The sequence below is a fragment of the Mixophyes fleayi genome, chromosome 12 (assembly GCF_038048845.1).
Source record: "Mixophyes fleayi isolate aMixFle1 chromosome 12, aMixFle1.hap1, whole genome shotgun sequence".
Lineage (NCBI taxonomy): Eukaryota > Metazoa > Chordata > Amphibia > Anura > Limnodynastidae > Mixophyes > Mixophyes fleayi.
Window position 1 is genome coordinate 61,143,346 of NC_134413.1, and position 27,156 is coordinate 61,170,501.

Here is a 27,156-nt window from a genome sequence, read left to right on the forward strand (position 1 = left end):
TTGACGTACTCCAATGGTAAAGGCTGAAGACAATGAGTTATCCTTGGGCAGAAGCTTGAGGATAACCAAGTAGTAGAGAGAAGAATGGTGACAGGCGCAGGCGTGACAGTCCCCTCCCCCTTCACATCTTCACCCTCAGTAGCGCTTGTTCATGCTGAAATTAGTGACAAAGATTGCTGTGACCCATTTCAACAGCCAATGGGCCTGAGTTTTGATAATAGGTGAACATAAACATTGGCTGAAAAGGGGAGTAGGCGAAGGAAGCCAGATTTTAAATTAAGGAGGAGTTAGCTCTTGCCTACTGCGTATTAGACTGGTGTGGAAACTGTGTGTATAGAGGAAGAGTGGCGCTATAAGCCTATTGTCTTGGGGCAGCCTGACCCCTTAATCAAGCCCTGTATTGTTTTAGAATGCTTTTGATTTAGGATGCAAACCTTTCTAATTGCACAATTTAATGTTTATTGACACTTCTGGAAACAGTATTGCTTAAAATTTATTTTAAATTTGATAAAGAATTTTCCTTCAGCTATGGGTTCCTCTGTGGCACCTTATTGTGCAATTTTTTTTCATGACAGTGTTTAAGCTTACTTGAAGTATCCCCCTAATATCAAACCTCATTCAGGTGTGTGGCGGATACATTCATGTTGTGGACTATCGCTTTGGAACGGCTACTTAATGTTAGTGGTCTCATATTTATTATCCATGATGAGGTGATTGATAATTTTGCGACAAGGTTCTGATGGCAGAAATCTGACAGATATGCTAATGTGGTCAGACAGATGACTTGTACCACATTATTAACCAAATGAACACCGGAAGAGCCTGACAAATGGGCATACATGTGTTATTACCTACATTAATATAGCAAAGGTTTTTAAGCATATTATTAATAAATAAATACTGTTTTTACAGGATAATCTCATGTATAAGTCCTGGTTTAAAAAATTCCCATACTGCATGGGGAAGTTGAAATAGGTCAGGGTAGACAAGAGATTAAAAAATGACCTAAATAACATTCCTTATGGCTCCTCAGAACATACAAAAGAAACTACTCCATCTAGGTATTTTACTGAAGGCTAGATTTACTAAACTGGGGGTTTGGAGATGTTGCCTACAGCAACCAATCAGATTCTAGTTATCATTTATTTAGTACATTCTACAAAATGACAGCTAGAATCTGATTGGTTACTATAGGCAACATGCCCACTTTTTTAAACACGTAGTTTAGTAAATATACACCTAATATTTATGATTGACGTTGGAAGAAGTCTGCAGGGGTAAGGCCTTGACAGCAAAGTTGCTTCAGAGAGGCATATCGGATTTATAATCTTAATATATTACATCCACATGGTCTGAATACTTGGTGCAAAGTTTCCTTGGAAGTTAGGATTGTTTCTTTCCATATTCTTGCTTGAGTTTATAGGTATTTATCATACATCCCTGCTGTTGTACCTCACCTACCACCATTCTCCCCTATCAGACACTACCTGGTCTCCCTGCACCACTTCATAGCTGCAATGGAGACATCAGATACTAGTTAATTATATGGATGCCACTGTAGCTTGCCAGTGTTGTGCCGCTTCTTACAAATTAGACACTGTTTTCAACACTGCCTGGCTGATGTGACTACCAGAGCCGCCATCAGGAGGTACAGGGAGTACAACAGTATGAGGCCCAACAGCAGTGTGAGGTCCCTGCAGCTCTGGGCCCAAACAAATGTATGAGGGGAGAGGGTCTCTGCAGTGAATTAAGGGAGGGAGCAGGCACCAGAGATGTGAGAGGTGGTGTGTAGAGAGACCGCTATGTGTAATTAAGGATGTGGTCGGCAGTGGCCCCCTTGTAGGCAGCATGTCTGCCTCCATTCCCAAGATGTCGGGGCTCCACAGCTGCCTCCATTTGCTTCAGTCCCAGCCCCCCAAGTGGCCGGCTCCCGGACAGAGAGCAGCGACAAAGCAGAGAGGCTTCCTGCAGCATCGCTGGCGTCATGTAATTAATAGCGTCATGTCACAGCACTGTCAATAGAGAGGAGCCAAAAGGAGACAGCAAGAAGAGGCAGAGGGGTAAGTAATCTACTGCAGAGAATAGATGGAATCAGGGATGGGGGGTGACTGTTGAGAGTGGGGGTGGGCAAATATTGGGCAGAGAATAATTTAAAAATGAGGGTGGAGTGAGTGAGTGGAGTGAGTGAAGGACGGAGGGAGGCCCTGCCTGCTACATTTGTACTGGGTCCCTCAATTTCTGGTGGCAGCCCTGGTGATGACTTATTTACCAACTTCCGCCGGCTATGGGAGACATAAAAAAAAAGTTGAAATGGAAGTAGGGTAGGCAGCACTGAGGAGCTACAGTGATTTCCCTATAATTAAAAAGTACAACACCCTGACTGGTTGGCCATGCCCATCCTACACAAACAATATCTTATTGACACTAGGTGAGGACACCAATAAATCCTTCCTCAACTGGCTGACAAGGTATTGTGTGTTTGCGGCGACATACATTGAACCCACACCTGCAGAAATCATGGATATGTAGCGCTTTCTTCACTTGATAAACAACATGTTGAAGCATTTGTTTGGTGCCCCTATGACGAATACTGTCGTTTGAAGCATAGTTGTCATGCTAACTTACCACTGAGTTTTAAGGATGATGAGATTTAGATGGCACTGCGTCCCAGCAGTACCCCAGCTGTCAGTAGTAGGGTGCAGCAGTTTCTGACCCAGAGGCCACTTGGACCGTCCCTGATGGTTTTGTCTTCAATAACTGAGTCTGAAATACAGGAGCAACCTGAAAGTACAGACACATGTGTACCCATGGCCGGAGCCCGCACCCAGAAAACATTGTGCTAGGAATACCGCGGGAACCATGAGGAATTCCTCAGAACTACGGCACATTCCACAATTGATCTGCAAGCTCAGTTTCCTGACACAGACCAAGCATCCTTTTTAGAATAAGGTTTCCTGGTAGGTTTTTGCTTGCCGATTAGTGGTGTCATAAGGTCAGGCAGTATGCGGAATTTACGTTTCACCTATACTTTATATGACATCTTGGGAGAAAGTCAGCAAAAAGATGCACTGGGGCCACACGACTGGTCCTTTTCTATTCCCCCCTTTTTCAGAGCTATTTATATCTCCGACAAGAGCGGTCCCCAAAAAGGCCATTGGTAGTTACAGACTGATTCAGCAACTGTCACAATGGGCTGAGGGATCAGTTAACGCCACTATAGACCCCCATTATAGCTCAATGTTTTGCCAACCTATTGAATCTGCTCTCGATTAGGTTAAGGTTTTTGGTCAGGGGGCTTTGTTAGCCAAAGTGGACATTGAGTCCACTTTCTGCCTTCTCCCCTTACACCTGGGGGGTAAATGTAACAAGCTGAGAGTTTTTCGGCAGGTTTGAAAAACCAGTCAGATTCTAGTTATCATTTATTTAGTACATTCTACAGAATGATAGCTAGAATCTGATTGGTTGCTATAGGCAACATCTCCACTTTTCAAACCCGCCAGAAAACTCTAAGCTTTACAAATTTACCCCTTGGACTCATTCCGTTACATTGTTTTTTGTGTGTATCTCACTATCTGGATGATATTCTTATAGGACCTAGGGATTACTACTTATGTGTTGATACGCTGTTTGCAGCTCAAGCATTGTTCGCGACCCTCAGGGTTCATATAGTTTATAACTCCTGTTTCTCTTGTTTTGGAATCGAAATTGACATGGTGGTGGGTTGATGCCATTTACTTCAGGATAAGGTAGTCAAGTGGACAGTGTTAATTTTGAGTATCAGAAGGGCACCCAAAGTTTCCCTGAGAACAGTGCGTCCCTCAAGGGCTCCCTTAACTTTGCGTGTAGAGTCATCCCCATGGGCAACATTTTTTGCCACAAGCTTCAGAGATCTATGGAGGTGTGACTAGGACTTATGCTAAGCTGTGTTTGTTGGAGGAAATCAGAGATGATTTAACATTTTGATGATGGGGGTGTTGTGGTTTGACAATCATTCAAGTGAGAAATTCCCAGAGCAAGTAGAAGGCAATATTTCATAACCAGTGATGCTGCTCACCTTGATACAAGGTGGGAAATACATTAGAAACTCCTTAGGGTTGAGTTCCAGATTTGGACCCATTTTGTGCCCAGGGGAGAGTGACAACAAGGTGCGGCCTACTTTACCTCCAACAGCCTATGCATCTCTGTGGACCTGCTCCAGCGCAAGATCTCCACAGTTATTCATAAAGCGAGCTCCTCCTATCAGGGCCTAAAGTGGCAGAGGTTTGTCTCATGAGATTCAGCATATACTTCCTCAGGCTACACTGAAACCAGAAGTAACTGGTTAACTGTGAAAAAAACACTGAATGCACGCATCCAATCCACAACCACTTGTATATACCATCTCTTACATCTGCCTGCTTACATAACGTCAGTGATCCCCAACGCTCACTTTACCAGCAGAGCTATTGGATCGGACCTTCCTGGCAATCAAACAACACCCTAACTTAGCAGACTGCAGGCCTTATTACCATCCAGCTATCATGATTTTCTCCCCAAACTGCCACCGAACAGTGCTGATCAACATACCTCTGGTGAGTCAACAATATCAGACTTGCTTGATACCCCCTTAAAAACATTGAACTTACCTGTATCTGATGATAGTGGAATCAGTTACCCCTCTCTCACTATACATCCTATTGTCGGTGAGTCATCTACTATTACTTCAGCAATCCCACCTGCTTCTAACATTGGTACCAAGTTTTCTATGCCACAAGATCATTAATCTCACAGTAGATCCGCAGCCATTCACAAAGATCTCAGTAAAAATTTAGGTAGCAGCGCCAATATTGCTGGCATGAGTCCTAAATCATTCCTAAAGATATAAGACTTTAGGATTAACAAAAAAAACGTTTGCCATTGTTTTAACATGAAAATTTCTAATTTCATATGTTATGAAAGGATTTCTATTGCCACACTGTGGCCAAACCTAAAGTTACAAGATGCACAAATAATATAAATCTGATCAAGCTCTGTGTGACAAGATGGGTCTAACAGGCACTTTGAACATTTAAAATGCATAATGCTTGTGTGAGCTGTCAATGGGAATAGCATTTTGTTTGAACATTATAAAGCCCATTATTGCAATCTCTGACTGTGGATAAAAATATTATCGGGATGGACTTAAATGTAACCACCAAATTCTTAAATAAAGCCAGGTGATTTACAAGTACTAATTTGAACATAGCATCAAATGAGATCATAATTTCCTGGCCAGCGCTCCCTCCCGTCTTGCAAACAGGAAGTCTTAACCATCTAAATCCCCTTTCAAACCATCAAAATAAGGAAGTCGTTAAAACGGGGCTCTCTTACTTAACCAGAATTAAATCAATCAGCACCTAGTTTCAGCAGATACTGTACTCCACAACTGTTTCAGACATCTAGACACGAAACCAGCAGGGGTGAAACCCACATGGGGATGATATCTTTCCATTCCCCTCTCCAACCCCTAAGGATGCATAGCATAAAACTATATTAGTTGCGTGAAAGACACACTGGGGAAGTAATTGATGGGAGGTATGTATTTCCCAGGTTTCTGTCTTATGTGTTTTAAAACCCCAGGAAGATTGTTTGTATTTGGTAAAAGAGCTTCCCAAATATCCTTTCAGTTGTGCAGAAGGAGCTGGAGTAGGGTCCCCTGGGTTGTGAATGGAGAGAGAAGGGTGGGCTCCATTCATTAGGTCCATTTTGGGTCTTCCAACTTGCTAGACACTTTCTGGATAATTAGGAGTTGCATCTGTGAGCTGTAGTTAAATGGCTGTGAGGTTGTTCCCTCAGTCTCTCACTGTCTGAGAAACAGGTTAGAGGACTGTTGAGAGACACTGCCATTGTTACCTGTAAGTTCTGTTAGTTAGTGTGTGTGTGAGATTAGGACCTTAGAGGCGAAATTCATTATTATGTTAGAGCCGGACAGGCTAGTATTCATGTTATGTTTTCTTTACTTTACACTGCTAAATAAAACTAGCTGTTGCTACTTGTACCAAGGCAGTTGACTGGCTACTGCATGAGAAGTGTTGCTGTTTACCCCAGGAGTTGGCACCCCTAACCTGATCTTGCAACAGTTGCCTTAATGATAACTCTGGAATGGTGGTGGGGTTGTTATTCAAATGTGTTGATATTATTGGTGTTATTTTTTTGCTAAACACTTCTCCTTCTTTTGCTACTGATCACAGTGTGTTTGTCGACTGTAATAAAGATTTTATGGTATCATCACTCTCTCCTTGCCCGTATGAACCATCCTAGATACTAGGGTTACCTAAGTGGGTTCCTGGCCTAACACCCTGGTATCGTCACACCATGTATATACCATTGCTAGTTATATCAACAACAACATTTATATTCCGATTTGATCCTATAAACTTTGACTGATCTGTCTGTGCCTTAGATTGAAGAATGGACAATCCAGATGAACTGTTCACTCCTGATTAACAACATGTAACTCTCATCAATTATCTTTATCTGTCAGTGGCATTACTCTTTCTCTTCTGGAACAGCCATCAAGAGATGACGCTTTCTACTCCTGACAAATTTATTAAATGGAAACATTTTAAAACAAACAACAATTCAAGAGAGTTAAATCTACATCTACACGCTAATGATTCTGATCACCATAATTCTCAGCCATCGCTACAGAAAAACATAAATCAGTGAGACTTACTCAAGTCAGCAAAAATGAAACCTACTGAATTTGCACTGGTTCTAGCACCACTCTTGGATGAAAATCTTACAAGCATTAAAGAATCATTTGATTCTACTCTGGCCCAGTTGAACCAACATTTGCAATGTAATGCACCAGGGAATCCTAAAAATAAAGAAACACATACAAAAAACATCTACTATAGAAATGCCTAGTGGCGTGTGTGGGAAAAAAAAACCAAGCCGTAGCGCCACCTGCTGTGCAGAGTTATACACTGACCTATATAATTCTTGAAGGAGAAGTGACAGTTGGGAGTGGTTGGTGGTTGCCGGTGGAGACAGTGGGGAGTTTTTAACACCTTAATTAGCTTGATGAAGGAAGTGGCGATGAAGATGAAGGATGAGGTGATGGAGAAAAATGATAAGGTGGTGACATGTGGACAAAACCACGTTAAAAAAGAGCGCTTGCGTCGGGAAGTAACGCTCTTCCCCTGAGGAGGCCTGGGCTAGGCCCAAATGCATGACAAGAACCTTTTTAACACCTTAAGTAGCTTGATTTGACTAGAATGCATGAGTATCATGCACGGGTTAACTTGTATAAATAAACACTCTACCACACCACCATCGCCGACCCTCTTTATTTCCGCACCTAGGCCCAGGTTGGCAGCACTGGCATGTTACTGTAAAATCCTGGTCTTTGGAGATTAAAAAACCCTCATACATTCAACTAGTCCAGCTCTGGTAAGCCTTCCCGCCATACCTGAGCTTATATCTCTTAAAGTACCTGTTGTTCTGAATACACAGTATAGTATGTATTTTAAAAAGTCCCAATTTGAGCTTACTTTTTAAGAATAAAAGAATTGTGTCCGACTCTATATAAGGCCCACAGAGAGCTATGTCTTAAGACCACTAATTGGAGATCTCCCCACTATGAGACTAAATTACGTATCTCATCATTTAACTAAGTATTGTGGCCAAATAAACACCCCATACTAAATGCTATGAAGACCAGTTATCTGAGTCATAATTGAATACATCATTGACACTAATTTATCAGACTATTGTTCATATGTATATGCTCTAAAAACAATATAATTCATGCTCTCTGTGTAAAAATGTTACTGATTTTTTTTTTAAAAGGTAACAACAGGGTTATAAAATGAAGATTGCTTCTATGTTAAAGATATTTTTGAGGTTTGTAGCAGGTGGGTGGGATTCTTATAGAAGATCTACAATGCCATTTCCTTAGTAGTAACAAATCAAATATGCCATTATCCAGGGGTACCAGGGTACTACACCTTAACCAGACAGATGGGTACAGTTCTATTTATTTATTTTTTAAATTGAGGTTTTAATTGCTGGGCCACTGAGTGTCTGTGGGATATTTCATACTTTTTTATATACAATACATACTTCGCAATGCAAACTTAGCTTGAACAACTGTCATCGATCTGCTTACTGATACAAATTTAATCTATAATGACATGATTTTACCAACTTGAACAATTTTAATGCTGACTGATTCTTGGTTTATCAAGCCCTCTAAAAAGGAAAAGTGGAGATGTTGCCCATAGCAAACAATTAGATTCTAGCTATCATTTTCTACAATCTACTAGATAAATGACAGCTAGAATCTGATTGGTTGCTATGGGCAACACCTCTGCATTTTATTTTCGGAAAGTCTGATAAATCTACCCCTGAATTTATTTCTAGTATAACGAATATGAATGGTAAAGTGCTTGCTAGCACCTAATGTTTACAATTGGACTCTCTTTGGTGAAATTCACAAATAAGTCCAGGAAGGTCTTATGCTTGGCAAATAAATGAGTTCTTGAGCCTTCCCAAATTTAGAGGAGGAATGGGATGCACATTTGTGTGTGCATGGGGCATCATTTGGGTCGAAATTAAATGTTTTCACTGGAGCTTCCAACCAGAAGGAGGACCAACAGTAACTGTTTAAGATAAATACTGAGGCTGACACTTTGACAGATTATTGATCTTTCGCTGCTAATCCAGCAATCCTGTGTTCCTGTCCTTTATCTCTCAACCCTTTGGCCAGTTTTCTGTTCTTACCTCTGGTTTTCCCTTTGATACCTGTTTCCACTCACGATACAGGCTTCGGCTTTTTCCTGATATTGCTTCTGGTTTGCCCTTTGCCTCCCTTTTCCACTCCCGAAGCTGACCTGGGCCTGAATGACACTGCTTTGCTTTCTGATTTTGGAACCTATGAACTCCTGATATCCTGAGCTAGCAATTGGAATCCCTTCTTGCACAGTTTCCTGCAAATTCCAGTAATCATGGACAGATAATTACTGAAATGTATTATAAAAACGGAATATATTCTCTGCTTAGATTATATAATTTGTTGCTTAAAGTAACAATAGACAATGTATTTAGGTCAAGACAATTTCCTTAACTTCAATACAATTACCTGAGTCACTTTGCTGCTGAGCAGATGCATCTTAGTGTGTGGCTCATCACCATCATCATCATCATCATCATCTATTTATTTATATAGTACCACTAATACCGCAGCGCTGTACAGAGAACACACATCAGTCCCTGCCCCATTGAAGCTCACAGTCTAAATTCCCTAAAATTCACACACGCACACCGAGAAAGACTAAGGGTAAATTTAATAGTAGCCATTTAACCTGCTAGTATGTTTTTGGAGTGTGATAGGAAACCAGAACACCAGGTAGAAACCCACGCAAGCACAAGGGGAACATACAAACTCCGCACATATAAGGTCATAGTCAGGAATCAAACTCATGACCCCAGTGCTGTGCGGCAGAAGTGTTAACCACTAAGCCAGCATGCTGCCCAGTTCACTAATTGAAAATTGTCAGCAGTGAATAATATGCCCAATAGTAATGCCCAGTTAAATGGAACACAAGAGAAATAGAGTAAATCCACAAAATATATACCCACAATAGTGTCCAGCAAAAGAGCTAGTAATATACCCAGAAATAAAGGCCCAGCACTGAAAGGTTGTGTGAATTATGGTTAAGTTCTGCAAAGAAGATTTCTAGTGAAGATTCGTCACCCTTCCATGTGAAGATGATATCATCATTGTAGCGTCACCAGAGGACCAGAGTTTGCCCCTGCTTCAGGGTGGGAGCAGATGTTGTCGATCTCCCATTTACTCATAAAGAGATTAGCATAGGTAGGGGCAAATATGGTCCCCATGGCTGTGCCTCTTATTTGAAGTTGAAACGTGTCTTGAAACCAAAAATAATTGTGGTTAAGTATAAACTGTATACTATCCAGAATGAATTGTGTTTGTTCTGGTTTTATATCTGGGTCTTGAAGAAGAAAATGTGAAATGCTGTCCAATCCCTGTGTATGGTCTATGACCGTAAGCGCTCCCATAGAATAATAATGTTAATGTAACATCTACCCCTACTACAATATTTACAACTGTTGTTACAATTAGAGCATGGGACTTACGCAGTAACCTAGCCATTTAAGTATTGTGGAAACACACATTGTCATTGGTAAAAATCGCCATATCCCACCATTATTATTATGTATGGATGTGTATATATATATATATATATATATATATATATAAATATATATGTATATATATATATATATATATATATATATATATATACACCTTTGTGGAGTAAAATCATTTGTTTTAGATATCCATAACCATTCTGTATCTGTGCACCCAAATAATCCCTATGTTGTGATTTCGGTGTTTATCCTGTGTATAAGCAAGGATATTTACATCTCAACGCAATTTTGCATCCATTTTCTTTCAACCCATATATGAGCTATATCCTGATATTCTTTATCTATTAACCTTCTATTTCTATATAATTTTTGTATTTCATTTATCTGCATTTGAATTATTCTTATTTAATTTATTTGTTTTTAATTTATCATTTTCATCAATTTATACTTATCTTAAATTATACCATATCTTCTTTATTCTGTATTCCTTATATTCACCCATTTACGTTCCTTTAGTTATCATACTTCAATTGTACATAACTACTGATCGAATATTCACTTCACCAAAGGACATGCATTAAGATGTTTTCACCATCAGTTACATATAGCGAACTTGATGACCAATCAGACTTGACCAATGAGCCAATATATAAGAAGGGATCCCCAGTGCTTTACCCAGACATCCCTTGAAAAGTCACAAACGGCGAAACCGGTCGAGACCTCATTTATATCAGAAAGGAAACAGGAAGTAGTGTGCATTCCAAGGTGGAATGCACGCCACTGCTACATCACAAAGGAACTCTTTTTCACTCTCTGTATTCCACAGCCCGATTGAGAATCCTTCTACTCATCAGGATTTGGACTTCGAGGACCTCAGCCCCCAATACCAACCGTAAGTATAGTGGAGTGCAGGCGCCCAATCCATTTCTGCATTGTTTATACGAATATAGATATACAAGATATAAATATACAAGACTCTGCTTATTGACACCTGGCATGCTCAGGTTAGACTTATCTTCAGGAGATAATTGTTTTGCAGAAGGTTTTTGGGCTATACAGGAACTTTTATATTGTTTTATTATCCACTGTTACAGACTCTATCTGTGGTTTTTGCATTTTTTTGCTTCACTATCAGTATTAAACATTGTTTTTTAAATATCTGAAATTACCACCATTTGTACTGTGAGAAAGTACAGCATTCACAGGAATCCAACACAGGTATGCTGAACCATTTAACTGTTTATTAGCAGTTGTCAGGATGGTAAACAGTTCCAACGCTGGTTCAGCAATCATATCCAGTAACAGTACACAAAAATCCCCGCCACCTATATCTGGCTATACATAACTTTCCTGTCTGCAAGCCGGCCACTTACTGGCATCGGTGGTCCCACCCACACATAAAGACAGTGCCTTTATCCTCCACCCAAGCACTGCAACAAATCACAGCAAAGCAAAACCAATTACACCAACGTGGAACACCTGTGTGTGTAAGTGCTAAAAGAGGAACCCAGGGAAAACTTAACCCTGTCTGCAGCCTGCTGCTGCAGACTAACTGTGTTCCTATTAGATCCCTTATAGGGGAACTATGGCAAGGAGGCATATTTGCCACATTACAAACACATTGCTTTCCATGTATCTTTGTTTAGCGCAGGTTCTCTACCTATAGTTCACTGCTACTGATAATGTGACAGGGCCACCACTCACCACTACCACTAGTTTCCTTCTCCATATTTCTTTGTTCTGTTACAATTGTTAGCATGAACAGCGCATAGTAGCACCATTATTTATTATTTTAACACATAGCTGGTGAACTCTGGTGCCTTAGACTAAAATCTGCAGGAAACCAAACATAATCACAGCAGGTATTGATGTATTATGCTCATACAAAAGCAGCATTTAGTTTAAATTAATTAGAATTCTAATCTCATTAACAAATGTACAGATTTACAATAATTCTTTATGTGTGCAAGAACTTATGTCTGTCATGATTCATGCTTGCTTCACGGTCTTTGGAAACACCATTGTACATATAAACCTGTGCATAGATTTGCAGGCCAGCAGATGCTATGGAAAATATGCATGATGGACACCTAATAAAACATCAAAATCCAAATCACAGACCCTTCGTTCATTTAAACTTGCATAGCAGGGTAGGTCAAAGCAAACTCAGAGAACTATTTGAGCGCCCTTTTTCCTACTGGAAAGCTTGAGGCTATTTGGGGTGTGGCTATTCATGATTTTTTTTTTAAATATAAACGTGCCTTGGAAATACAATTAAATAAATGTGTAGAGAGATCTAATCCTCCTAAAACCTGTCCATGATCCAACTGGACCACCTCGTGTTGGTTTCATCCCAATCGGTGCAGGGGTGTCCAAATGCATAACTGGACAGACAAACGAACCAATGATTATTTTAATATAATTTTTATATCACCTTTTTATATAAGTTAGTCAGTTCTTCCCTTGACAACTTCATATGACATAAGAAGGGCATGACAAATTTAGGAACCAGGCAAATTTTTAAATATTCTTATATGCTATCAGCTAAATATACACAAAGCCCCCATCCTATTTACACACAGCTCACCATTCTTACAGTCATTACACCCCCTTCAAACCACATCATACAGCTGAGTGAAATCCATCACATTCCCTGTTTTGCTCACACAATCTACTTGGTGGTACAGAGCTTTTTGAAAAATGACAGGGACGTGCAGGAGATGCTGTCTGTGGCCCGAAAAATTTCGGGACATTTTCGGCATTCTGCAACAGCATGTAGGAAATTGCAGCAGCTGCAAGAACAATTTATTTTGCCCTGCCACCATCCTAAGCAAGAGGCTGTTCATGCACACATCTGCAGAAATGCTGAAAGGGGCCTTCTTTATGGGTGCACTATCAGAAAGGTCAGGCTCACACATAGCACTCGTGGATAGACTCTCCTCAGGGATTTGTGTCATTTCTGAATCTGAACATACATTTTCCTCTAATGCCTTACTGTTTTCTTTCAGCTCGACTTTTACAGGTAAAAGTATTTGGACGCCACTTTTTGGAGTCCGAATGAAAAGGTCTTGCTTGGTAATGACTGACCTTACAAGAAGATGCCTCAGTGACATTTGCAGAACTCGCATTCATAGAGAAAGGCGAAGGCCTCATTCTTTCCTTGGCATGTTGACAATTTTATTTTTTTCTGCAGATAACTTTGCCTGGATTACAGGTCTTTTCTTGACCAAGGTTAAAGGTGAATTTTTACAATTTTGTTTCCCTGACTTACAAACACTATGCACTTTAACATAGACTTTACTAGATGATGTAGAGGTAATACTATAATCCTGACTGTTGCCAGTAGCTGCTTGGTGCTCCTGCTCTTCTGTGTACTGCTGTGAATCTATTTTGATAACACTGTACAATTTGATTGCAAATTCAGAAGACCAAGCCTGCCAACCCTAATATTTCTATTTTAGCAATTACAATTATTAATGGAGCAATGGAGCTCTCCTCTTTGTGTGCTACCTATATAACACAGTACAATGTGACTGCAGATTTAAAAGACCAAGCCTGCCAGACCTATTAATTCTATTTCAGCAATGACAATTAGCAATGGAGCAATGGAGCTCTCCTGAATGTCACTGGATATTTTGAAGAACTCTGCTACCCTTCCTCTTTCTTTTCTACCTATGTCACTGCCCAACTGCTCTAGAGACTGCCAAGAACTGTGCTACCCCTTCTGTGTCCCTGTGTGAAATGGCGCTGGATCGCCGTGGACGGCGGTACTTATAGAATCCAAAACTCGCGTGATCCGACGACTTAACAATTACGTTTTTCCCCGTTTTCAATTCTGAAGGAACGCGAAAGTATCGAGCCGAATCGGCTCGGTACTTGGATCTGCTAAGTTCGGGTTTGTTCGGTTCTTGGGGAACCGAGCCTGAACATCTCTGATTTACACTGCTCCAGAATCCAGTGGCGGTGTGCTTTACACCACTCCAGTTGAAGTTTGACATTGCGCTTGGTGATCTGAGTCTAGTGTGTGGTTTCTTGACCATGGAAACCCAGTTCATGAAGCTCCCAATGAACAGTTCTTGTCCTGATGTATGTTTTCAGGACAGTTTGAACTCTGTAGCTCTTTAATACTCTGCGGTTCTGTTTTGGGAGGTTGTATGGTCTTACACTTCAAGGCTGAGCTGTTACTCCTAGACATTTCCATTTCACAATAGCAGCACTTACAGTTGACTATGGCAGTTCTAGAAGGGCAGAAATTTTATGAACTGACTTGGAACGAGGGCATTCTATGACAGTGCCATGTTTAAAGTCACTGAGCTCTTCAGTATTCCACTGCTAATGTTAGACTATGAAGATTGCATTGCTGAATGCTTGATTTTATGCACTGTTACCAATGGGTGTAGTTGAAATGACCAAACACACTAGTTAGAATGACTGTCACCATACTTTGGGCCATGTAGTATATGTGGTAGAGTTTTGAGCAACTCACTGTAAGAAATACAGAGGGTTGAGAGGTAAGCAAACTCATTAATAAAGGGAACAGAAGGGTTAAATTATAAAAAGGATCAACACAATTAGAATTTGTGAATGGTGAAAGTAGATGGACCTTTGTATTTTTAAAATTTTTCTCACTACCTAATATAGCTTGAATATAGAAAATGTTGAACATAATCAATATATGCCTTTTCATCCTTCTTTCGTTGTAACTATGCTGAAAAGCTGGTTATAGCCTTGATGAGTTAGGAATTTGTGATTAAGTTTAATGTCTGTGCCAGCAGTACAGCCTTTAATGTTTACACACTATTTCCCAATGCAGCTGAAATATGAAGTAGACATTTCAAAACTGGGTTTCGCAACTCGGAAACTCCAGTTGTAGTTTATACATCTGTTTAGTTAAACAATCAATTCCAACAGTGCTTGCACGATATGGGAAATTTACATTAGATAGGGTAATAAAGAGATAGTAGCAAATGATTAAAAATAATTACACAGTTCTAAAAAAAAAACTAAGTGAACAAAACAAATGAAAATAACATAAATAAAAACAAAGTATACCATATATATTGAGTACCTATGTTTGTGCCTGACACTCATTGGGTATATTGGGCCTGATGCTAAGTTGGTTGAAATTATGACAAAAATGTAAACATAAATTGTGTCTGACAAAAATAATAGTTTTACACAGTGTGCAGAGCTGTACTTAACTTAAGATACCTGCGACTCTGCATAGTCCATAAAATGCATATGCTGAAGTGCGATACATTTAAGTCATATTGTACTCTTTAAGCGTATCATGCGGTAGAGACACTGTAGTCATCATCATCATCAACGCCTGGTGTGTTAATGAATTTTTTTGTAATAAAAATAAATGTGTCCACCTAAAAGTACTACTAGTGCTCATTGCCTAATGGAGTAGCGGCAAAATCATGGAGGCAAACAGTGTAGGGTTCCCCTGAAAAAGCTGCTACCATCTACTAGGCCTCCCTCCTAGAAGAAAACAGCCCTGTGTGTGCTGTGAGTGTGGGGTAATAAATGGTTAAAACACTTAAAAATATATATTTTTTGCTGGTGCACTACTGGACCTGACATAACTAACGTGTTTGGGTTTGATGATCCCTGTAGAACTACAAGTACCAGCATACCAGCATACCCATGACTGCCAAAGCATGCTGGTACTTGTAGAACTACAAACTCCTACATGCCCTGGCATCCAGGGCCCGCTGGGACCAATTATGCAGCTGTAAAAAAAAAGTACAGTGCAAGAAACACACACACACACACACACACACACACACACACACACACACTCATAAATAAAAATCCTTTACTAAAAATAAAACTAGAACATAATAAGCAAAAAATACACACAAAAGCAGATAAATTCACAAATAAATCGTCATAACCAATATAAAGCAATTGCAGAAATCATTGTGTGAAAATCTGTATTCCCATTAAATATTAAGTTTCATTCTGTCATAAGAAGTTTATTTTTTTTGCCAGCTGATTAGATAATTCTGGGAACTCTGTTGCGACACTTAACCTTTATTTGGAAGGCTGACAAAAGTCCAGGGTATTTAAACAACACTACTGTGCAGATTGCAAAAACAACCCAGAAGAGGCTACGAAATAAATTGTATTTAAACCATCAACATAAGGAGAGAAAGAGGTAACAGAAGACAAAGCCAAATGGCATTAGAAATACTGTATGGCATTTAGAAGTGTTTTAGGCCTTAAGAAGACAATTATGCACTAAATTATAACTAAAAACTATACTAATGACAGCAGATATAGATATTGTACATTTAGAGAAACTCTGGTAAAATATAAGGAGGTTTGTAGAGTTAGATACATTAGTTCAGTCTTGTCAGGTGCCGGTTTAATAGTTATTGGTGTTTACATTTTTCTGGCATTATTTCTTACAGCTAGAAACACGTGTCTTGTATTGGTCAGCAATTTGGTAGTGTCTATAGCAGTTTACTTGTGGATAGAAATTTGCATGACACAGTGAAAGTTTTCTGTCAATATAGATCAGGATTTCTCAACTTTTTTGTGTACTGTACCCGCTTTACGATAGTAAATGTCAATCAGAGAAAATGTGTCTCCTAAGTCCAATCTAAAGGGTAGACATTTTTTACAGGAATCGCCTAATGTGTACTTATGTCCATCAGGAAATCTTTCAAGTCTTTAGATGTTTAAACAATGGTCAAATTTGTTTGGAATATGTTTATTAATTCCTAATGCCTGAAATTATTTAGCAGAATCTTAGCCCTTAAATATGTCTAAGATACCCAGACTGTACCCCAAGTTGGGAGACAATTCGGAATACATGCTTTATCACCATGTGCTGCCTCAAGCAGTCAATTGAAGAGGAGCGCAGAAATTAACAGTGGGTCATCATCATCATCATTTATTTATATAGCGCCAATAATTCCGCAGCGCTGTACAGAGAACTCACTCAAATCAGTCCCTACCCCATTGGGGCTTACAATCTACATTGCCTAACACACACACACACACACACACACACAGACAGACACACACAATAGGGTCAATTTTGTTAGCAGTCAATTAACCTACCAGTATGTTTTTGGAGCGTGGGAGGAAACCGGAGCACCTGGAAGAAGCCCATGCAAACAAGGGGAGTTCATACAAACTCCTCACCAAGTCCATGGTCGGGAATTGAACTCATGACCCCAGTACTGTAAGGCAGAAGTGCTAACCACTACGCTAGCATCCATCCAAAAAAATTAAATGAGCATTGTGACATGCATCCGACTCAACATGTAGTTACGCTTTATTTGCGCACGTCTTTTTTTACCTATGATCAAATGCATCCAACCCTAAATGAGAATCAAAGATTGGAGGAGGTACAGGGTTATCTATCAATGTGTGCTTTCACTTGGATTTATTTGTTTTGGAAACAGTGACTGCAGAAGGGGATTGGGAAGAGAGAGGTGTACTGGAGCCAGGAAGCATAGCAATAATATTTTTCAACCTAAAATGTAATTACCCCCGATTAGGCTCTCTTTGTCTCTTGAAAAGAACAACTGAGAAAGAAATTAAGTAGATTATGCCAAGCATGGTACATGCCATATTTTATTTAAACTTGCTCACCCTTACTGTACATTGACCCCTTCCACACCCCATTCCATCCAAAAAATAGTTGGCTGTAAGAAGTATCCTTTGCATTCAAAGATTAGTTGGATGTTTTTGCGTTCACTTGCGTCTAGTCCATTTCTGAGTATGCTCAGAGCAATTTTACATAAATTATGGCGTATATCGAGATTTCTGTTCGTTGTTGAAACAGGGCCCATTTGTTTAGCCAAGTTGCATTGTTAAATGCTTCTGAGGTCTGGAGGACAAATCCGGTTAAGTTGTTATTACATCACCAGCTCAATAGTCAACGTCTTGAAGCATCGAGTGGTCAGTTTGCCGTATGAAAGGCAAAAAAAGTGCTCTATCTGTAGATATATTATTGCTTAGAAGCATTGTAGATGCCAATATGTTGACTAGCAGAGACTCAGCCATTTTTACTAAATATGTGTTTTATTCAGGAGCATGGAGCTATACGTCATGATGTTGATGCTCATCACAGGATCTGTTGCACAGCAAGGTACAGTATGTTCCAGCTACATTTTGCATGTAGGAAATTGGTAGAACACAATATTATGTTTTCCATATATTTCCAAGTCCTTTTTCACAATTTTGAGCTGTTGCAATTTTCATGTGTCACAATAATCATAGATATATCTGACTTTCTGATCTATAGCGGATAATGATTCTCACACCCAGTTACACAATGTTTGGTGCATGGTGCTGGCAGGTTTCCAAACTCTGATTGGTGAATGGCTAGAACTATCCACCAATGTGCTTGAGGGGATGGGGCTCTGTTAAATGCCCCCCCAAGAAAAAGTCTAAATCTGCCCCTGGGGTGATGCTTGAAAAGTTTTCCCTAAATACAAATATTGTTGTAGATACACTTTGAGCATCATTTTTTACGTATGGATGTAGATATGCAAATTAGTGGATGTGGACCATGTCATTGATAATCATTAAGGGCTTACAAGATAAGCTGGAACTAAGCCAACATATTCTTTGAAATACAGTGTTGTGTATATATGCTCTTCTTGGTCTGTGCCAGTAGGTTAGATGAAAGGATACATGGTGGTTCAGTGGCAAGCACTTCTACCTCACAGCACTGGGGTCATGAGTTCAATTCCCGACCATGGCCTTATCTCTGTGAAGTTTGCATGTTTTCCCCGTGTTTGTGTGGGTTTCCTCCGGGTGCTCCGTTTTCCTCCCACACTCCAAAAAAAATACTAGTAAGTTAATAGGCTGTTATCAAATAGTCTCTCCCTATGTCTGTCTGTGTGTGTGTGTTAGGAAATTTAGACTGTAAGCTCCAACGGGACAGGGACTGATGTGAGTTCTCTGTACAGCGCTGTGGAATTAGTGGCGCTATATAAATAAATGGTGATGATGATCATGATACATGGAGGTAAAAGTTGCAAAAATAAGGAAAAATGAGGCACCAATGAGGAGGTAAAGACTTTAAAAAAAGCTTCAAATTGTAGCGCTCCCTTCCCTATGCCTGATCATGGGATACCTGTAAACACAGAGATTTATAATCATACTTCTTATTGCAACATTTAACTTACTTAGCTCATCAATTTGTACCCATTAGGTAGATCATTATCACAACATTTTTTCCCCCAGCACACTGCTATAGCCAGCAACAGATCTGCCATTTCTACTGTAGATAAAAATGCAAAAGTCTTTGTTGCACACATTTGCAAATGTATGTTTAAGCCATCCGCCACGCCAAGGCGCTTTTGCTAATAGGATGGTCCTACTCTAAACAATGAGAGTCCCATATATTTGGGCCATACATATGTGTTTTTAAATTGAGAGCCAACTTACCAAAGAGGTACCCCAGAAGCCTCCAAACAGCAATTCAGTGCCAGTACCCCCTCTCAGCTACTGACACCAACATGCCTCTCAGACAAATACAAAAGTGGAAGCTGCTCAAATCAATTTATAGGCCATAACAGGTGCTTGAAAGGGTGGGGTTATCCTGCAAGGAACATACACACAACATTTTTTCCCCAGCACACTGCTATAGCCAGCAACAGATCTGCCATTTCTACTGTAGATAAAAATGCAAAAATCTTTGTTGCACACATTTGCAAATGTATGTTTAAGTCATCCGCCACGCCAAGGCGCTTTTGCTAATAGGATGGTCCTACTCTAAACATTATCACACTTTTCTGACTAAAGGAAATAGAGAATAACGTGACATTCTAGGGCATGGCGTAAACTGCAGTGAAGATTATTCCAACTGCTGACTTCTGGATACATATATTATTATTATTATTATCATCACTTATTTGTATGGTGCCACAGATTCCGTAGCACCTGACATAGTAGTACAGATAAAACATACATGAAAACAGTAGACAAGTACACGGGTACTAGCAGAATAATAAATGTATGGATACAATTAACAGAACAAATCGCATCACATACAGAAACAATTCAGCACCACAAGGGTGACAGTTTGGACGCATCTATAAAGAGGAGAGAGTTGGATGTATGCAAACACCTCCTAGTGCTACTGCAGTGTTGTCGTGGTAGGATCAATTCCAGGAACATATGAGCCATATAAGGCCCATGATTTCTGATTTGAAGAACCTCTTCTACTGTACCGCACCTCACATGAATTTAGGCACTGGGTTCATGTAAGGTGAAGGGGTGTGTTTTTGACATTTAAAAGAGCATTAAAAGCCTAATCAAATGAAATTTACAATATAATAAAACATGTGAGTACATATAACTTTTCTATTTGCACAAATGTGCCTTGTTTATTCACCTAGCACATTCACAGGTTCATGCCAACTTCATAGTGCTGATGCTAACTTCCCAGTGCTGGGGACTTCTACAAGGAAATCAATCAGCGATTACTTTTGCATGAATGCAAAACCAACTGGAAAAATGCCTATTGGAAAACAGCACTTCAATGTCCATCTGACTACCACATTAAGGACACCAATATTTTCAATTTCTCATCTAGAGCTAATGAGATTAATCTCATCTAAATTAAACATATGTAGGAGGTCATCAGGTCTATAGTTATTACATGTGTCACTTTTGTGTGTTTGTATTACATTGCTCTAAAAAAACTATGGAGTAATTGTTCTAAATGCACTTTGTTGCTGTATAAAGTGCATCTAGAATTTAATAAGGATGCTCCCTTGAAAGTAACCCCCCTTACCAATGTAACTAATGATCTCCTCTCTGCTAAATCCAGGGGTCACTTCTCCATCCTCATCCTCCTTGACCTATCCGCAGCCTTTGACACCGTAGACCACCCCCTCATCCTGCAGACCCTTTGCTCTCTCGGTCTCTCTGGCTCTGTCCTCACCTGGTTCACCTCTTACCTCGCCAACCGCTCTTTCACTGTTTCCATCTCCGGCTCATCCTTCCCACCCTCCGCCCTCCCTGTAGGAGTCCCTCAGGGCTCTGTTCTTGGCCCTCTACTCTTCTCACTCTACACCACCTCCCTCTGTGCTCTCATCTCTTCATTCGGTCTTCAGTATCACCTATACGCCGATGATATTCAACTTTACATCTCTTCTCCCGATCTCTCCCCCCCCTCCTCTCTCGTGTTTCTGACTGCCTCTCAGCCATCTCCTCTTGGATGTCCTCACGCTTTCTCAAAATTAACATTGCTAAAACCGAACTCATTGTTTTCCCTCCGTCTCAATCCCCTTCCCACCTGGATCTCTCCATCACTGTCAACAACTCCACTATATCTTCTGTCCCCCAACTCCGCTGCCTGGGAGTCACCCTCGACTCCTCTCTTTGTTTTGCCCCCCACATTCAATCCCTTGCCCAATCCTGTCGCTTCCAACTTCGCAACATCGCCCGCATCCGGCCCTTCCTATCTCGCGAAGCATCCAAAACTATTATCCACGCGCTTATCATTTCCCGGCTGGACTACTGAAACCTTCTCCTCACCGGCCTCCCCCGCTCTCGCCTCGCCCCCCCTTCATTCTATACTCAATGCAGCTGCGAGGCTTATCTTCCTTTCTCACCGCTTCTCTTCTGCCTCCCCTCTCTGCCTTGCCCTACACTGGCTCCCCTTCCCTTACAGAATCCTTTTTAAACTTCTCACCCTCACCTACAAGGCTCTCTCCCACTCCACTGCCCCTTATATCTCCAATCTCCTCTCCATACACACTCCTGCCCGGTCCCTGCGTTCAGCCAATAACCGTCGCCTCTCCTCCACTCTGATCACCTCATCCCACTCCAGAATTCAAGACTTCTCCCGAGCTGCCCCCCTGCACTGGAATGACCTCCCACGTTCCATCTGTTTGTCCCCCAACCTGTGCTCCTTCAAACGGGCACTCAAAACTCATCTCTTCCGCATAGCCTACCAGCTTTCCACCTAACCATCTCTCCATGGCCTCTCTCCTCTCTTCGCTCCTCCTCAGTAGAGGGGAGCACTTGCTCCCCTCCTCCGATACCCTCTGTGCCTGTCATCTGTCTCCCCTCCCCTATAGGATGTAAGCTCGTATGAGCAGGGCCCTTCTCCCTCCTGTCTCTCTACCTTCTCTTCTGCTCCAACCTCCATATATTTGCCTTGCCTGGAGCCTCTAAAGTCTTGGTACTACTCGTTTATTGTTTTGTACTGTTATTCCCTGTACTGTCCATTGTTTCTACTGTGTACGGCGCTGCGGAAACGTTGTGGCGCCTTATAAATAAATGATAATAATAATAATAATAATAATAATAATAATAATAAGTATAGTCCAAAGCCCAGTTTTCGCTTTTCTCTTAGAGTACCTGCTTAAACTTCCCTTCCTCACCCTTCCTCCCCTCTTACATCTGAATTAAATAATTTTTGCCCCCCCAAAAATAAAATATCATTCTTGCATGTGTGCACATACCTAGGCACATGCATGCACATATTCATCATCATCAACATTTATTTATATAGCGCCAGCAAATTCCGTAGCGCTTTACAATTGGGAACAAACATTGATAAAACAATACTGGGTAATACATACAGACAGAGAGGTAAGAGAACCCTGCTCGCAAGCTTACAATCTATAGGACAATGGGAGTTAGAAACACAAGGGCATGTGCTACATCATATTGCACAATGGACCAGCTAGACCGCAAAGGTAAAAGTATTGAGTGGGCTGTGTGTGTTGCAATGTTGATCAGAGGGTTCTTGTCTTGCATTAGCTGTGTAGAGGATGGTAATAGGGTAATCTAGGGAAATTAAGATGGTGGTTGAGGAATACCATAACCTTGTCTGAAGAGGTGGGTTTTCAGTGAACGCTTTGAAGGTTTGAAGACTAGAGGAAAGTCTTATTGTGCGTGGGAGGGAATTCCACAAAGTGTGTGCTGCCCGGAAAAAATCCTGTAACCGAGAATGGGAGGATGTGATGAGAGTGGAGGAGAGACGTAGATCTTGTGCAGAACGGAGGTGTCGAGTGGGGAGATATTTCGAGACTAGTGAGGAAATGTATGTCGGTGCAATTTTGTTGATGGCCTTCTATATTAGTAGAAGAATTTTATATTGGATTAGTTGAAATACAGGCAGCCAATGTAGAGACTGACAGAGAGGCTCAGCAGAGGAAAAACGGTTAATATGGAAAATCAATCTAGCGGTTGCATGCAAAATAGATTGTAGGGGTTCAAGTCTGACTTTGGGAAGACCAGTAAGGAGGGAATTGCAATAGTCGATGCGGGAGATGATGAGTGCATGAATTAATGTTTTTGCGGTGTCTTGTGTCAGATATGTGCGTATTCTGGAAATGTTCTTTAGGTGTATGTAACATGATTTAGATATAGAGTTGATGTGGGGAATAAATGACAGTTGTGAATCAAGGATTACACCTAGGCAACGAGCTTGCGGGGTGGGATTTATGGTCATGTTATCAACAGAAATTGAAATGTCAGGCAGGAAACTTCTGTTTTTGGGTGGGAATATTATTAATTCAGTTTTTGAAAGATTGAGTTTGAGTTGGCGAGAAGACATCCAAGATGAAATGGCAGAAAGACAGTCAGTAACGTGAGACAACACAGATGGTGAAAGATCAGGAGAGGATAGATACATTTGTGTATCATCCGCATAGAGATGATACTGAATATACAATTGTTAAAGAGTATCCCTAATTTGTCAAGCACCACCCACTAGATGGTGACAGATTTTGCAACCCTTAGAATGCCTTATTTTCAAGACCGTGCGCTTTCTTTAATACAGAAATATAGGCACAAATGACATATGGACAGTGGTTGACACACATATTGTATTTTTGTGAATGGCTTTTACTGTCATCCCCTTCCTATCTGTCTCGTTTGAGAAATAGTGCACTTTCAGATCACCTAAAACACTGAATACTATACCTTGACTAGTGTTGCAGTCTGCATTCACAATAACTGCAGGCTCAAATACTACAACCAGCAGAATCAGAACAATGGGCTGATACTCCAGTTTTCTCAAATGCTTCTCAATAAGAGTAATTCTATTTTATAGTCTAATTTTTACCATGCTACTCACAGTACAGGTGTTTTTGCCAGGGATAGCACTCATTTGTGTGCTGCTCTCAATAGACAGCATACTGCTTGTCTGAATAAACACTCAGTAGAATTGAGTAGAGTCCCGTGATTTTGGCTGTACTCATTCCTGACAATCTAGTCCTTTTCAGTTTTAGATGGAATTATCCTTTAATAATTATCCATATCCATTGCCAACTCTTTATCCTGTACCCTTATCAAATCGCTATTAAGGTTTCCCCTTATCTCATGTGAAGTTTTGTATCTTCTGCCAATGGGAATAGAGGGGGAGATCCCTAACCCTCTAAATTTCATATATATAGATATGTAATCCCAGGCACAATGACTGTGTCAGATTTAGACAATACTGCTACTGTTGATCAATCATATAACTGACATCTATTGTCCTTCTAGCTGGAAGGTTGGAATAGCTCCTATTAAGACAAGGACAAAAGACTCTGAAATAACAGGGAACATCTTGTTAAACTTAGTGGACTTGATCTAAATGTTACTTTTTCAGAAGGAAGGATCATTATATGGATTATACTTAGATGTATAAATGTAGATCACTCCTTTGTTTAAATTGTTTTGATCTGATCTCAGAACATGTTGCTTTACCTTTTGTAGAACATAAGTGACATCTAAACCCTTGCTCTATTTATCTTATGCTTAATGATGTTGATTTTTTTTTACGATTGTGTTGGTATATATTAAAAAGTTTTATCTATTTTCACTAACAATATCCCACATTGATTCATTACATTGCTGCCTAATAGCTCACTTTTCCACACAGGTGAGGGTGGGTAAATTTAAACCTGAGGGGCAAGACTCAACTCAGCAGCCGATTAGAAAAATTTTAAAGGAAAAAAAATGCATATGGCCCAGTGACCCAGCCCAAGGTATGGGACCGACTTTGGTTCCACACTTCCAGCTAAAAGGACAATAGATGTCAATTATAAGGTGGATTACCATATTGACTCAAAGTCTCACACTGATTGTACCTGGGATTACATTTCTAAATAACACTAATTTTATACAATATTATCTTTGATATAATATCAAAACTTTAGACTTATACCCAACCACAGCCTAATTGTCATTTTCTTTCTTATTTTTCACCTTAAATACGGATTAATTCTTGATTCATCTGATATAGATCTGTCGCTACGTTAATGAATGCTTTCCTGTGAAATTTAAATACAGCTTGTAGATGAGGCAAGATGATGGGTTTAAAAATAGAAAATAACACATTAGAACATTTTATGTGTCATCTAAAACAGTGTGAATATTATTTGAATAAAAATTGTTCAATGTTTTAACTCCCAGATCAACTACCTTATGACAGTTTGAATATAAATGATCACATGTTATATTGTCCAACTAAGCAGATATAAATGACAAAGTGATTCAATATACTAGTCAAAGTGTCACTGTGTTACTGAGGTTATCTAGCAAATGAATATCGCAGAATGGGAAGATGAATGTATTTGGAATAGCCTGGACATTTACAAAATTAATTAATTACATTAATATGTAATATAGCTGATATGTTTTACCCCTATAAATTAACTGCTTACAAAGAGACTGCCTTCATCTCATGGTGACCTCATCTTGTTCCTTCCTGATAACAGTATCAACGCTATGCATCTCCAGTGTGTGTATTTGCTGTAATTATCTTTTGTTCTGTACCTGTACTATTCCTAATGTTTCTATGCAGAACTATTCTTACGTTGCATTTTACATGCTGAAATAATAACCATTTAATCTGTACTATGTCTTAATTTTTAGTAAAGTGACAACTTGTAACTACAGCCAGTGTTCTTTGAAAATAAAAAAAAAGATGTGACAATTGATCATCCGTGGGCCTGGGTACATACTGTGAGCCAAGTGCAGCAATAAAGGTTACACCCACAATTTGTAAATTAAACCCAAATACATTCTTCACTAACAATAGCCACAAACTATTAGCATTTGAAGCATATTTATATACAATCTATTGGTGTTTTTAGAACAAATATGGAACTTTGTATAGTGCAGTCTGAATTAAAAAAATAGTCATGTTTCATGCATTTAACGACTCAATTCATGATCATCATCAATTATTTATATAGCGCCAACATATTCCGTAGCGCTTTACAATTGGGGAAACATAGTATACTAATAAACAAACTGGGTAAAAGACAAAGAGGTGAGAAGGCCCTGCTCACAAGCTTATAATCTATGGGACAATGGGAGTTTGACACATGAGGCTTAGGCTAAGTCTACACTTTGCATTTCGGCCCAGCCAGGCTGCAAAGGTAAAAGTGACTCATAGACTAAATGATCCTGTCACACAACAATGTTGGTCAGGGGGTAGTAGTCTTGTGTGAAATTGTGTAATGGGTTGTAATAGGGTAAGGTAGTGAGGTTAAGAGGGTGGTTGAGGAATAGGAAATAATATGTATAAGCTTGTCTGAAGAGGTGGGTTTTCAGAGAACGCTTGAAAGTTTGTAGACCAGAGGAGAGTCTTATTGTGAGAGGGAGAGAATTCCATAAAGTGGGTGCAGTCTGAAAAAAGTCCTGTAACCGGGAATGGGAGGATGTAATGAGGGTGGATGAGAGACGCAGATCTAGTGCATAACGGAGTTGCCGAGTTGGGAGATATTTTGAAACAAGAGAGGAGATGTATGTTGGTGCAGCTTTGTTGATGGCTTTGTAGGTTAGTAAAAGTATTTTATATTTGATTCGGAAGAAAACAGGCAGCCAGTGTAGAGAAATACAGAGGTATTCAACAGAGGAATAACGATTTGCAAGGAAAATCAGTCTTGCTGCAGTGTGCAAAATAGATTGTAGGGGTTTGAGTTTGATTCGGGGAAGACCAGTAAGGAGGGAATTGCAATAGTTAATGCGGGAGATGATAAGTGCATGAATTAAGGTTTTTGCAGTGTCTTGCGTGAGATATGTGTGAATTCTGGA

At 40.0% G+C, this 27,156-nt stretch overlaps 1 protein-coding gene across 2 annotated transcripts in view; it reads left to right on the forward strand.

The window, feature by feature from the left end:
• The window catches only part of LOC142108182 (C-reactive protein-like), a 172,763-nt gene that overhangs the window by 141,005 nt on the left and 4,602 nt on the right, over window positions 1-27,156 (forward strand). Inside the window, exons 1-2 of one of the 2 annotated variants that reach the window (XM_075191801.1) lie at window positions 16,221-16,300; window positions 18,189-18,247. In XM_075191801.1, the coding sequence (XP_075047902.1) occupies window positions 18,193-18,247 (55 nt within the window). In that variant the 5' untranslated portion in view covers window positions 16,221-16,300; window positions 18,189-18,192. Of the gene's footprint in view, window positions 1-16,220; window positions 16,301-18,188; window positions 18,248-27,156 lie in introns of those variants that run through there. The other variant, XM_075191802.1, reaches the window with a different exon arrangement.